At 37.9% G+C, this 14,419-nt stretch overlaps 1 protein-coding gene across 1 annotated transcript in view; it reads right to left on the bottom strand.

Moving 5' to 3' along the window:
• Nucleotides 1-14,419, bottom strand: part of DCHS2 (dachsous cadherin-related 2) — a 324,121-nt gene that overhangs the window by 106,831 nt on the left and 202,871 nt on the right. Inside the window, exons 9-11 of the mRNA XM_070768961.1 lie at nt 11,961-12,118; nt 10,020-10,863; nt 6,358-6,597 (exon numbers count right to left, since the gene is read on the bottom strand). Of these exons, the coding sequence (XP_070625062.1) occupies nt 6,358-6,597; nt 10,020-10,863; nt 11,961-12,118 (1,242 nt within the window). The remainder of the gene's footprint in view (nt 1-6,357; nt 6,598-10,019; nt 10,864-11,960; nt 12,119-14,419) is intronic.

Below are 14,419 nucleotides of genomic sequence, written 5' to 3'. Positions count from 1 at the left end.
TGCACGCACATGCACACACACACACACTGTAGTATCATAATCAATTAAATGATCACCCATGTTTGATTGTGATGAACTGACTATTAAAGGACTCCTATTCCTTAGAGGACAAAATGGTGCTGACCATGGCCTTGGGATAGTAAAAGGAGTATGGTGTGAACTGGCTAGCTCTGAATACAATGAGAGCTTACAGAAAGAAAATTATAAGCTGAGGCTTTAAAGTCATAGTTTAGGTCATAGTCAAAATAGCTGAAAGCTTCTAAGGAAGTCAATCTCTCTGAATATCAGAACCAAATTGGGCAGCAGATATATGAGGAGTAGCTTCTTGGAAGGGAAAATCCATATGAAGACCCACAGATTTCAACATACTGCAGGCAGATCTCAGCATACATGCAAATATGACTCAGTCAGAGACAGCTTTCAGCTTTCAAAGAATATCAAGATTTTTCTAACTTATATTAGGATAAGTCTGTCCAAAATGTGTGGAAATCAATTCTAAGAATGTGAAACCCAGAAAGATTAAATAGCACTTTGGTTTAGGCTGGATTTATTGATGTAGTGTGCTTACTAGTTATTCTGAATTGAATGTTTTAACTCGTATAGCTATGTCCCTTGACAGTTTCTTTTGATTGGTTGTGTTACAAGTGGCCTATCATTGTTGAGTTTGAGATGCCAGACTTTCCCCTGCATACTATACAGGAAAGGAAAGTTTGAGAAGAACGTTAGGATGGATTTATGTATGACATGCCCACCACCCTCCTCTGACTACATTTACCAACAATTCAGAGGACTCTCCCTTCATAAAGACCATGGGAAAGGCCTTGGTTAGAGGGACACAGCATCCTTTAAACGCCCTCTGGTAGTAGCCCTCCGTGTCAGTTGAGGATGATGGTACCACTGGCTCTGGAGGTCACCTTTTGAGAACCAACACTCTCAGACTTCCTGGACCAGATAGCAGAGTAGAAGCAAGTTGAACTCACCTCTTCCCACAAGTCTATCTAAATTACAACTAATTGTTGAACAACCATTGATTAAAAAAGACTGGAACCTACCAGAAAATATATTCTACATCCAGAGACATAAAGAGCAAACCACAGTGCGATGGTAGGGGCATGAACTTGCAATATAGTCAAATCCCATACCCCCTCCCTGGGATCAGCAACCCACAAACTAGAGAACAATTTATACCATAGAAGTTCTCCCACAGGAATGAGAGTTCTGGGCCCCATGTCAGGTTCCCAAGCCTGGGGGTCTGGCATAGGGAGGAGTGAGCCCCCAGAGTATTTGGCTTTAAAGGGCAATGAGGTTTGAGTTCAGGAACTCCACAGGACTGGGGAAAACAGAGACTCCACTCTTGGAGGGCATGTCCGAGGTCTCAGGCACACTGGGACCAAGGACAAAAGTGCCTGCATAACCTGGGCCATAACCACCTGTGGGTCTTGGAGGGTCTCTTGGGGAGGCAGGGGAGGGGGCAGCTGCGACTTATTCTGGGACAAGGACACTGGTGGTGCACACACTGAGGAGTGGTCATCAGCATGAGCTCTCCTGGAGGCCAACTTTTTGGGACTGAGACCTGGCCCCACCCAACAGCCTGCAGTCTCCAGTACTAGGACATCTCACGCCAGACAACCAGCAGGGTGGGAACACAGCAGACAGGCTGCCTCAAGACTTCCTGAGCTCACAGCTGTCTCCAGATGCACTCCTTGACAGAGCCCTGCCCACCCTGGCCAAGGCCCAGCTCCACCCACCAGTGGAGAGGCACTGCTTCTCCCACTAGGAATCCTGAACAAGCCTCCAGATCAGCCTCACTCACCAGGGGGCTGCAGAAGTGAGTCCACAAATGCAGGTCAGAACCTACCCCAAGACCAGCTGGTCTCTGGCCCTTGAGTAACAAGAACAGAGTGTACTGCTGGGACATAGGACATCCTCTACAGAGGGCCACTTCTCCAAGTTCAAGAAACATAACTGATATTCCACATACATAAAAATAGAAATTCAGACAAAATAATTCAGACAAAAAAGCAGAGGAATATGTTCTAGGTGAAGGAACAAGATAAAACTCCAGAAAAACAACTAAATGACATGGAAATAGGTAATCCTCCTGAGAAAGAGTTCAGTATAATGATCACAAAGATGATCCAAGAACACAGGAAACAAGAGGATGCACAGAGTGAGAAGCTACAAGAAGTTTTAAACAAAGGGAAAATATAAAGAGCAACCAACAGAGTTGAAGAATACAATAACTGAAATGAGAACAACACTCTACACCAATTTATAAGGACTATCGGAAGTGATCTGCTTTCATCCAGCAGGAACAACAGTACATCTTTATGTAAAGTCTTCCACTATCAACCATCATCTACTCAGCAGAGATAAAGATCATCTCAGCATCCAGTATTTCATCACACTGATCCACTACTGTGATGACATGGTAATTGGATCTGATGACCAGAAAGAAGTAACTTAGATACCTTAATTAGATATATATATAGCAGCAGTTGGCAAACTATAGCCCACTGGCCAAATCCAGCCTGTTGCCTGATTTTGTAAAGTTCCATGGAAGTCCAACTACATTTATTTGTTTATGTATGACCTACTGCTGATGTCTTGCTCCAATATCAGCATTGAATAATGGAGACCTATAGCCTGCACAACCTAAAACAATCACTGTTTTGCCCTTTACAGAGAAAGGTTTGCATAACCCTATCCTAGAGTAAAGGTGGGCAAGTGATAGGAGCTGAGAATAGAGAGGAACACCACAATCACTTACTGAAGTGTCTGGTTGTTAAGCTAAAAGAGAATAGAAATGTATCCTCAAAATCATAAGGAATTAATAAATAATTCTGACGAGCAGAGTGTTGATTTCAGATTTACTCTTTATGAATATAATTTTTCATGTAATTCCTCAACAATACAATGCCTACACAACTCAACCATTTCCAAAGCAGAAAAAGGATTGTGCCTGGCTGAGTGAATGAAGAAATAAACAAATGAATTAGTTCAGAAGAGTGAAGGCAGCTTGAAGCAGCCTATTTCACAGATGCTGCAGTTTCTCAAATCATGTAGTCAAAAATAGTTACTACACTCCTATGTCATAGCTTGCATTATCTTAGAGACCTGGGATAAAAGCAAGTGAAATATTAAAATGTTTTGAATCTATGAGTTCACACCTTAAAAGGCAGGCAGACAGACAAATAATCATATAATCACAACACCGTGTATTAAATGAATGAAGATTATATTTCCAAGTTTTAATAGTGATTCTCTCTGGGTGAGTAGTCCTTTTTCTGTCTCTGTTTACTCTTTCATTAATTCTAAAATTTTCCCCCAATTTTAATATGTCTGGAGTTAGATGCTTCTTACAATTAATGGTATCTTAGATTCAGGGAAATAGATGAAATACCGTCATGGCAGTGTTTCTAACTTTGCTCCAAGAGTAGGTTGTTGGGTCTAGTTGTTCATCCAGCACGAGACAGTTTCCAAGAAACCAGATGTAGAGATTGTTCACGATAAATCCAGATGCATTTTTATGGGATAGAGAATAAAATTTCACTATAGAATTCAACATTTTAGCATGGCAATGTGCTGTTGTACCACGAATGAGCCAATACATCATCAGGACTGAGTCGTCTTTCCTGATGGGGCACCCTTCCTCCCAGGACTAGGGGAGAGGTACCCCTGGGGGTAGATCTTTTCTCACTAACAATGGAGCTCTTGTTGGTGGCACCAAATGCTGTAGCAGTTTTAATATCTTAGTTAAAATGTGGTAGTTGTTTTTCCCATTTAATACAAGAAAAGACTCCTGTTAGAGCCAGTGTGAGTCATACATCATAAACATTCAGTACTCAAATTCCTATGGGTTTTGAATGCCAAACAACATTGTAGGCTTACACTTTTAAAAACTACATTGTAGAATGCTAGAAAACACATGTTAACCTTTCAAGTATTAAGTAAAGCTATAGTATTTTTAAGAATACATACTATTAAACAAGCCATTAATAAATTCCAATGTGATGCCAGATATGTTAAAATCCTGACATCATTTAATTCTTATGCATAATCCTTTTTCATTGTCTTAATCCAACAAGCAAAGAAGAAGAAAAAGATTTAGGAAAGATATGTTCAAAAGCACATGCATACATCCAAATTCACATACACTGACATAACCATTGGTTTAACAGATCTGGCCTCATTAAAAACACTGAGATTTCAGTAAACCAAGATTGTACACAAAACTTGTGAAGGTACATGAGACTCAGGAAATGCTAATTTTGTATCTCAAACACCCACAAATGAAAAGCCAGAAAACCAGCAATTTTGCATCCAAATTTCCTGGCAAACCATAATCTCTAAAATAATAAACTTTCAATTAAATTATAAATAACAGGTTGCAGACCATTCATTCCAAAAGAAAATTACACTAGCACTTGGCAACTTGACAGTAAAAATTGGAAGGCATATTTTGGTAGTCATCTTTAGTTGACATATGAAAACTTTTGAGACAAATTCTTTTCTCCTTCAAATATTAAAGTAAATCAATATTTTCCATAGGGTCAATTCTAAAAAATGAATTAATAAAGTCAAGGGGAGGAAGCATTTTACAAACTTTAAATGATCTCTAAATCACACACCAGTGACTGACTGCATTTTATCCGTCTGCACTTTGGGAAGTGGTTTCTGTGCTGCCCAGAGCCCTGCGTGACTCAGTTTACATCAGAAAATGCTCTCAAAGAACTTTACCATACTGGATACATTGGAAAAACAAAGCTCATGTATATTCTCCATTGTTTCCATCATCTAAAAACCACACTGCCAGAAACGTGCTCAGTTCAAAGCGGAGTTGGGACGAGCAGTTGCTAGGGCACTCTAGCCCTCTTGGTGAGCACAGCAAGCAAAACTCTTTGATCACACTGCCCCGCTCTGGTCAAAAGAGAAAACTGGGCTGGCCCGTCAAAGATTTTGTAGCATCACAAAAAATACATTTCTTTAAAAGAGGATGTTTCCCCAAAGGGCAAAGCATCTAAATGGTAAATAACTTAAAAGTTCAAGAAAAATGCATCTTTTACTCCTCTGATAAACAATTTAGGAGGTAAATGCTGGTGTTCATACTATTATTTTCATAGAAACATCTGTTACAGTTCTTTCAAGAGAAGAACAAAATATTATATTGATTATGAATCGCCAGTTGCTATATACAAATGTTAATTTAAAAAGACCAACTTATTAAACTATTTGTATTAATTCAGATTTAAAAATTCAGCATATGCTGTTAATGGCAAATATTTCATTATAATTTTTATAAGTATTTAGTTTAAAATTTAAAAAGTATATTATTAGAGTTACTGAAACTTAAATGTCCCCCAAAAGTCATAGTGATATTGAAAAGAAATTCTAAGATATTTGAAAATCCCTAGTCATAGTACGGAGAAGGCAATGGCACCCTACTCCAGTACTCTTGCCTGGAAAATCCCATGGATGGAGGAGCCTGGTAGGCTGCAGTCCATGGGGTAGCTAAGAACTGGACACGACTGAACGACTTCACTTTCACTTTTCACTTTCATGCATTGGAGAAGGAAATGGCAACCCGCTCCAGTGTTCTTGCCTGGAGAATCCCAGGGACGGGGGAGCCTGATGGGCTGCCATCTATGGGGTCGCACAGAGTCGGACACAACTGAAGTGACTTAGCAGCAGCAGCAGTCATAGTAACTGTTCACTTCAAAGTCATTTGTCTGGACACAGTGGTTGATATTAATATTAATAGTATTACAGTAATGATGGGAATTAACATTTGTTGACCATTTATTGTGCCAAACACGGTCTCAGCTCTTTGTAGGTGATACCTCTTCCATTCTCAGAACTGTGAATTAGGCTCTCTTGTAATCCCCATTTTACAGATAAGGAAACCAAGGAGCAGAAACAACTAGTATAAAGCTGAGGCAAGGCTACACAGCTTAAGCGGTGCTTCCAGGATTCCAACCCAGGCAGTCTGACAACAGCATTCTCTCTTCTATTATGCTATGCATAGAGGAAATCAGGAGCCATTTACTTTCTGTACTCATGTATTTTGCTACTACAATCTGAAAAAAAAAATGTGATACTTTGTCTATACTTGTTTATTATCAAGATCGAATCAATAAATTTTATGCTAATTAGATATGTATCTACTATAATAATAAAACTTAATATAAGCAAATGCTACAAAAACTACACATTATACATTCATTTTTTACATGTATGGTAATTAACAAAATATCAGAAATCTGAGATAACTAGCAACTGTTTTCAAATTTCTGGTAAATTTCTGATCCATATTTAATTTTATGAATGAATTACTTAGTTGCCGTATTTTTGAGTTACCTGAATCTCTGTCCACAGCTTCAACTCTTGTGACAAACTCTCCTGGATTTTGATTTTCTTTAACTGAAGCTTCATACAGGTGCTGCTTAAATACTGGGGCCTCATCATTTACATCAAGAACAGTAACTGTCAAAGTCTGGGATGAAGAAAGTGTTGGTGTGCCACCATCCAGTGCCAGAAGGGTCAGAATGTGCTGACTTTTTATCTCATAATCCAAAGGAGAAGCAGTAGTTAGAAAACCTGTTTTGAAAGAGAAGAAAAGTAATGCATAATATTCTTTGGGGAAGTCATGCTTACTCTACTTTTGCATAAGTTCTCTAACCTGCTAAAAATTCAGAAACTTTTTCTGTTAAAGTTAAATTTATATATTATCTAGAATAAAAGAGAACATTTTTAAAAGTCACCGTAATTTAAATATAAGAATGAATCAGAATTCAGTAATAATCCATCATGTACCATTATTTACTGAGATGATTACATCAAGGATATTTATCTACCCAACATCTATCTTCATTAAAAAAAAAAAAATACCACTATAACGACAGAAAGTGAAGAGGAACTAAAGAGCCTATTGATGAGGGTTAAAGAGGGGAGTTAAAAAGCTAGCTTAAAACTTAACATTCAAGAAACTAAGATCATGGCATCTGGTCCATTACTTTGGGAGAGTCAATTCCTAGGCAGATGGATAAGAAGTCTGGGGGTCCCCAAAGAGAGAGGGGTCTGGGATTCTCAAGGAGGAGGAAAGGATAAAAGTTTTTCTTTTTTCTCTACATTTTTTAGTCTTAGTCATAGTCACGTAAGTCACGTTTCTATCTTTAAGCCTCAAACTGATGATTACACAACAAACAACTCAGTTTAAACTCTGTACCAAGGATTATGTAACAAGAATGTATCCTGCTTCAGGACAGTTTCTGGAAAAAACTTTCTGGCTAATCCTGTTATCTTAAAATGTAAATTATGGGAGCGGGTCTAGTAAGATCTTTACAATCTCCAGACATTCTTTTGATTCACTGTAATAACTACTTAAAAAGTATATAACCCCCTTGCTAACACTAGCGAAGGGGGCACTCTCCATCCCGCTTCTGATGTCTATGTCGGAAGCTCTCCCTATCCCTTTTCTTACTTTAATAAAACTTTATCACACAAAAGCTCTGAACGATCAAGCCTCGTCTATGGCCCCGGATTGAAGTCTTCTCCTCCGGAGGCCAAGAATCCCAGTGTCTTTCGTGGTTCAGCAACAACCTTTGAACTTCATGGCAAACAGAAGTGGTAGAAGTGGAAACAGTGACGGATTTTACTTTCTTGAGCTCCAAAATCACTGCAGACAGTGACTGCAGCCATGAAATTAAAGAAAGGCTTGCTTCCTGGAAGAAAAAACTCTGACAAACCTAGACAGCATATTAGAAAGCAGAGACATCACTTTGCCAACAAAGGTCCATATGGTTAAAGCTATGGTTTTTCTAGTAGTCATGTATGGATGTAAAAGCTGGACCATAAGGAAGGCTGAGCACTGGAGAACGGATGCTTTTGAACCATGGTGCTGGAGAAGACTCTTCAGAGTTTCTTGGACTGCAAGATCAAAGCAGTTAATACTAAAGAAAAACAACCCTAAGTATTCATTGGAAGGACTGATAGTGAAGCTGAAGCTCCAATACTTTGGCCATCTGATGCAAAGAGCCAACTCATCAGAAAAGACTGATGCTGGGAAAGATTGAGGGCATGAGGAGAAGGGAGCGACAAAAGATGAGATGATTGGATGGCATCACCGACTCAATGAACATGAGTTTGAGCAAACTCCAGAAGACAATGAAGGACAGAGCAGCCTGGCGTGCTGCAGTCCACAGGGTCACAAAGAGTGGGACATGAGTTAGCAACTGAATAACAAGGTTCTAACAGTATCCCTCTTTATGTCAAAGGACACTTCATGTGTAAATGTGACCAAGGTACAAAAAGTTATGGTTATATCCTTTAAGACATTAAGTTTTTGTTAAAAAGTTACAGTTTCTTTATACTATTCTCAGTTAACTATCTTTCATATTAATAAAAAATAATAAAGACTTTACAACTAGGACAATAAAATTCACAAATAAAATGTCTCTATCCAACTGCCACTGAAGTACATAATTCACATAAGCCACGTGTTATAAAAACTTGCATACATATATTTGTTACATAATTCCAACTGTCACATTTTTTCTTTTAGAATTGGTACTTGCTTCTCTAACACATGTTTATCCTATAAGAGCATTTCTTCAAATAATTAAAGAGGTTTACTGAGTCATATTTTATAAAATGGCTTCTCAAGAATTGCTTATCATTTTATACTTCATAGACAAAGCCATTGAAAACCTTACTTTGTCTTGATTTAAAAAAATATGAACCTTGTGAGAGAAAAAATAGCCCATCTCATATGAGTATATTCAGTAATTAGCATTTTTATGATGTTAAAAAGATCTGAAACAGCCACTGCAATTGTTCAAGATTCATGATATCTATATTACTGAGACACAATTCTATTTTTATCCACCCTCTTTAACAACCTGAAAGGGACCTTCCTTAGCCATTCTGGAAAGCATTTGAAGCATTGCTGAAACAGATCCTTGGAGACCCGAGCTCTAACAGAAATCAGCAACTAGGTCTGGACTCTCTCTCTGTCAGTTGGGCTTTTAGGTAGTGTGCATGCAGGCCTCAGAATGGAACCATATGTACAGGATTTAATAAATATTTTGATGAAAATTTCCAACAGTACATAGCCAGACTATAATCATGACTTCCAAATCCTACACATTCAATCTCACTTCCAAATAATGTTCTTATTAACAGTTGGACCAAATGGTATACGTCTGAGATTTTTTCCTGTTGTTCATACAGAAATGACTTTATTTTGAGAATGAGATGGTAGTCCATCTCTTTAATATTTTCTGAAAATCAGGGTGAAGGAATTTCATTCAATTATATGTGTGTGTGTGTGTGTTAACTGGTGAGAAAATGTCAGTATTACAAGGTTGACACTTTGTATATATAACTGTCCATCAAGCTACATCAAAACTTTTAGAAGACATTATCTGGCAATTTGGTGACAGCAAGATAAGAGCAGTGACAGTGAGTGTCACTGTCTTGTGACAATGTCAGTGTCATTTCTGCAGAGTACTGAAGAGTGAATAAATGCTTCCACCAAAAATAAAATGGTTCAGTTGTGAAAAGTGAGGGTCTTGATGTCCAAATTAATCCAACTATTTAAAAACACATGATTTCCAACTATTTACAAGGGTATGTTTCTATGATCTTAGAGATGTTTTGATACTAAAGTCTTTGATTAACATGGTTGACCAGTCATGCTCTACCTTGATCTATCTTCGTATACCTCCTACCCTGTGAACACGCACAATGAGGGCAAAAAAGTTGGCTACTGTAAAATGTTCACCCCAGGAAATGTGACCTAGCTACAAACCAGAGATCTATATTAACAAACAGGCCAACTACTGTTGGTTTCCTGAATACAACCTCTATGCCTACCATCTGTATAAGTGAAATGGTAAATCAAGTCAAATTTCCTTAATGCATATGCATCTTGAGAAGATTATTTGATAACAGAGGAAAATGGAAAGGATAAATGCAAGCAAGCAATCACAGGTTGTAATCAACAGTGACTTAGACGGTACCTGATGACTCATCTAGCATAAAGGCCATGTTTTCATTTCCTGAGAGGATGCTAAATGTTACTCTTCCATTCCTTCCTGCATCTGGATCTTGAGCAGTTATGTGATGCACCAAGGAGCCCACCGCAGCATCCTCTCTGACATGGGCGATGGGGAAAGATGTAAAAGTGGGACTGTGGTCATTCACATCCAGAATCACTACCTTCGCCATCAGTGATCTCAATCGCCGGTCCGTCACGTTCACAGCCTGGTCCGATGCGGTTACTGTCAGGACAACAGTTGGAACTCTCTCTCTGTCAAGGGGAGACGTGGTGACCAAAGTGCCAGATGAGGGGTGGATGAGAAATGGATTCATTCCAGGGTGGTTGGCTTCAATGAAGTATTGTATTCTACTGTTCAAAAAACTTCCATCACCATCTTTGGCATTGAAGATGTGCACCAGAGTACCAACAGGGGTGTTCTCTGGTACACTTATCACAATGAACTCCTCCCGGAAAGATGGGGAATGGTCATTCTGATCTTCCACAGCAACACTCAGGAAGACTGTGCTATTCACGGGAGGGTTTCTGCTATGGTCTTTAGTTACCACCCTGAGAAGATAATGAGACATCATTTCATAATCCAGTTCCTTAGAGAGGAACAAGTCTCCTGTTGAGCTGTCCACTTCAAAGTGACCATCCTTGTCATCTGCAGCGATACTAAAATGCAACTTTCCACCATGCTGTCGTTGAAGGTGATCAGGTGACTTTATCAAGCTCATTACTTTTGTAGGCTTCAAGTTTTCTGGTATAACTAAATGTCTAATATTCTGAGAAATGACAGTTCTCCCTTTGGATAGTGGTATCACCTGAAATAAGAATAAAAAGGAGCTGTTAATTTGCAGTATTTTAATAATTTAATCAACACAGGTGCTGCTATTCTTTTGGACCCTAATTCCGTCTATTCATGACATGTATATATACATATTACAAATAAATATATATATAGTAATTGATGAGAAAATGTCTTTTCTTTTATTGCCTAATTCCAGTATGTCTCTGAAAATTAAAAATTGCATCATATCTAGGAGATAAGAAAGTATAGGATTTTCTACTTCCCCGTTTGCTGTAATGGATGCAATGATAGTTTGCTGAGGCCACAGATGAGAACCAAGGTAGTTAGTTCCACAAACTACTCTAAATCCTAGAAACCCTTATCTCCTTAATGACAACATCTGCATACATTTAAGAATCATGTATCTGTTTATCTGAAATTAGAGACTTGAGATATTATGATAGAATTTTCTCCTAAACCACACATCCTTAGTCAGTTAATATACTTTGGAAACAGAATACTTGGGGATATATATTCCTGATTAGTATTCATATCTATGTTAATATTACTGATTATCATGTGTTTGAATAAAAAATCTTCCTATAGTCATCTTGTTATTGATGGATTGGTGTAATTTTTTCCTACTATCAAGACTTCCAAAAAAAAAAAAAAAGACTTCCCACAAATCATTTGCTCATTATGACTAAAGGGAAGCCTTAAAATATGGACCTCAAGTGACTTTCTAATTTTTAAAATAGTTACAAAAACTATGTGATTTATTATTGGCCATTTGTTTATAAATGTTTCTTCTGCAAATTTGCCAGGTCCTTGCAATTAGGAAAAAAGAAAAGATATTTTTTGTTCTTCATTAAAAAAGTAGTATAAATACCCACATAGTGATGAAAGTATCTTGTCAGTAATTTACAAAGTTAAAATAAACATTTATTTCAATATAGTCATTTCTCAAATAGTAGTAAAGTCACTTAATATAATGTACACATACATCTGCAATGCTCTTTAAAGGGAGTATTCACATTTTTAAAGTATCTTCACTCTATACATTTGTATATAAAGTAAAAAAAAAAAAACTTTCAGGGCATTTTTCCCCATTTGTGTGATGTGCGCTATTACCTGAATATTGATAACTGCCTGTCCTTGAAGAGGAGGCACTCCCTGGTCACTGGCTATTACAGTCATCCTGTAAGAAGGTCCATAATCACGTGAAAGTACTCTAGTTGTTCTTATTTCACCACTGTTGGCATCAATCTTGAAGTGATCAGAACTATCTTCTACACACACACACACACACACAAAATTAAGAAATTAATGTTAGTTAATAATGCAGAACACAGAGAATTAATTAATACAAATATATCTGTGATCATTTGGGAGATTTATTTACCTTAGAGCTCTGTGAGAATATGAACATAAGGATTATATGAAAAATATAGACAAGAAATGCAACAGATTATAAAAACTTTATTATGGAAATTTTCACATACTAAAAGTTAGACAATGATATAATGAACTTTCACATGCCTATCACTTAGCTCCAGTATTTATCAACCTATGTGCCACATCATTCAGCAACCCCAATCCTGGGAATATATCCTGACAAAACTATAATTCAAAAAGATACATGTGCTTCCATATTCATAGCAGCACCATTCACAATAGCCGGGATACAGAAACAACCTAAATGTCTATCGACAGGAGAATAGGTAAAAAAGATGCAGATTATATACACAATGGAATATCACTCAGCCATAAAAAGACCGAAATAATGCCATTTGCAGCAGGATGGATGGACCTAGAGATCATCATAAAGTGAAGTAAGTCAGACACAGAAAGACAAATACCATTTGATGTCACTTATACATCAGATCTACAGCGTGACACAAGTGAACGGAACTATGACAGAAACAGGCTCACAGACACAGAGAGCAGGCTGCGGGGGCCGGGGCCGGGGCAGGGGCTCGGCGGACGTGGGATGGCAGGTGCAAGCCATCATACAAGGATGGACAAATAACAAGGACCTACTGTGTGGCACAGGCAGTTATATTCAATATCCTACAATAAACCATATGGAAAAGGATAAAAAATAATATTTGTTAACTCACGGCTAATATTATTAGACATTCAGATATTTCCCTTCCCTGTCTACTCTTGAAGCAAATCTCAGAAATTGTATCATTTCTTCTGCATATTTTTCAACACACATCTCTAAAAGATAAGGAAAAATATAATTATAGTATTATATATTTAAATTAGTAGTAATTCCTTCATATTATCAAATTTCTGGTTATTTTTAAAATTTCCAACTGTCTCAAATATTTTTTAGCCAATTCAAATTGGGTTTAACATAAACTCCATATGCGCATATCTCTTTGGTCTGTCTCTTCCTGTCATCCATTTATTTTTATTTATTTTGCAACTCATCTGCTGAAGAATTGACTGTGTATCCTGCAGCTTCCCACGGTCTAGATTTGCCTGTTGCTTATCACCAACATACAGCTTAAATATGTTCTTCTGTCCTCTCTGTTTTCCTTAAATTGGGAGGTAGATGTAGATAATTAATCAGATTCGGGTTCATTTCAGGGGGAAGACTGCTTTTGAAGTGCTGTGCTGTGTTTTCCTTCAGAGGCGCATGTCTGATTGTCTCTTTTTGTGATGGGGGCACCAGTTGGTACACAGCCTAGATCCACTAATGATTCACTAAATGTTATAAAGTATAACATTCTGAGTCTAAGATGCCATCTTCATTTATTGGCTGGAATGTATTACTCAAGAGAATCGTCTTCTTACCTGTTTATTGGTAACCCACTGGGGCAGTTCATTATATGAAAATTCAGGATAAATGTTTGATAGTAAAATTTTATTTAACAGTATTCAAAATAATGGATTGATTTACTAACATCCTTCAATACTCCAACTATGATCATTAAAGGTTTGTTTAGCTTGTTTTAAGAATCATTAAACAGACATTTAAACACATTATAAATGGGTAAATCTATTGCCATTGTTACCCCTAATGATGTTCACACTGTTTCATCTCTTATCATTCAGTTCAGTTCAGTCACTCAGTCACGTCTAACTCTTAGCGACTCCATGAATCACAGCACAGCAGGCCTCCCTGTCCATCACCAACTCCCAGAGTTCACTCAAACTCATGTGCATTGAGTCAGTGATGCCATCCAGCCATCTCATCCTCTGTCGTCCCCTTCTCCTCCTGCCCCCAATCCCTCCCAGCATCAGGGACTTTTCCAATGAATCAACTCTTCACATGAGGTGGCCAAAGTATTGGAGTTTCAGCTTCAGCATCAGTCTTTCCAATGAACACCCAGGACTGATCTCCTCTAGGATGGACTGGTTGGACCTCCTTGCAGTCCAAGGGACACTCAAGAGTCTTCTCCAACACCACAGTTCAAAAGCATCAATTCTTTGGTGCTCAGCTTTCTTCACAGTCCAACTCTCACATCCATACATGGCCACTGGAAAAACCATAACCTTGACTAGACGACCTTTGTTGGCCAAGTAATATCTCTGCTTTTGAATATGCTATCTAGGTTGGTCATAACTTTCCTTCCAAG

This window comes from Bos indicus, chromosome 17 (assembly GCF_029378745.1).
Source record: "Bos indicus isolate NIAB-ARS_2022 breed Sahiwal x Tharparkar chromosome 17, NIAB-ARS_B.indTharparkar_mat_pri_1.0, whole genome shotgun sequence".
Lineage (NCBI taxonomy): Eukaryota > Metazoa > Chordata > Mammalia > Artiodactyla > Bovidae > Bos > Bos indicus.
This window is presented reverse-complemented; position numbering and strand designations above follow the sequence as displayed.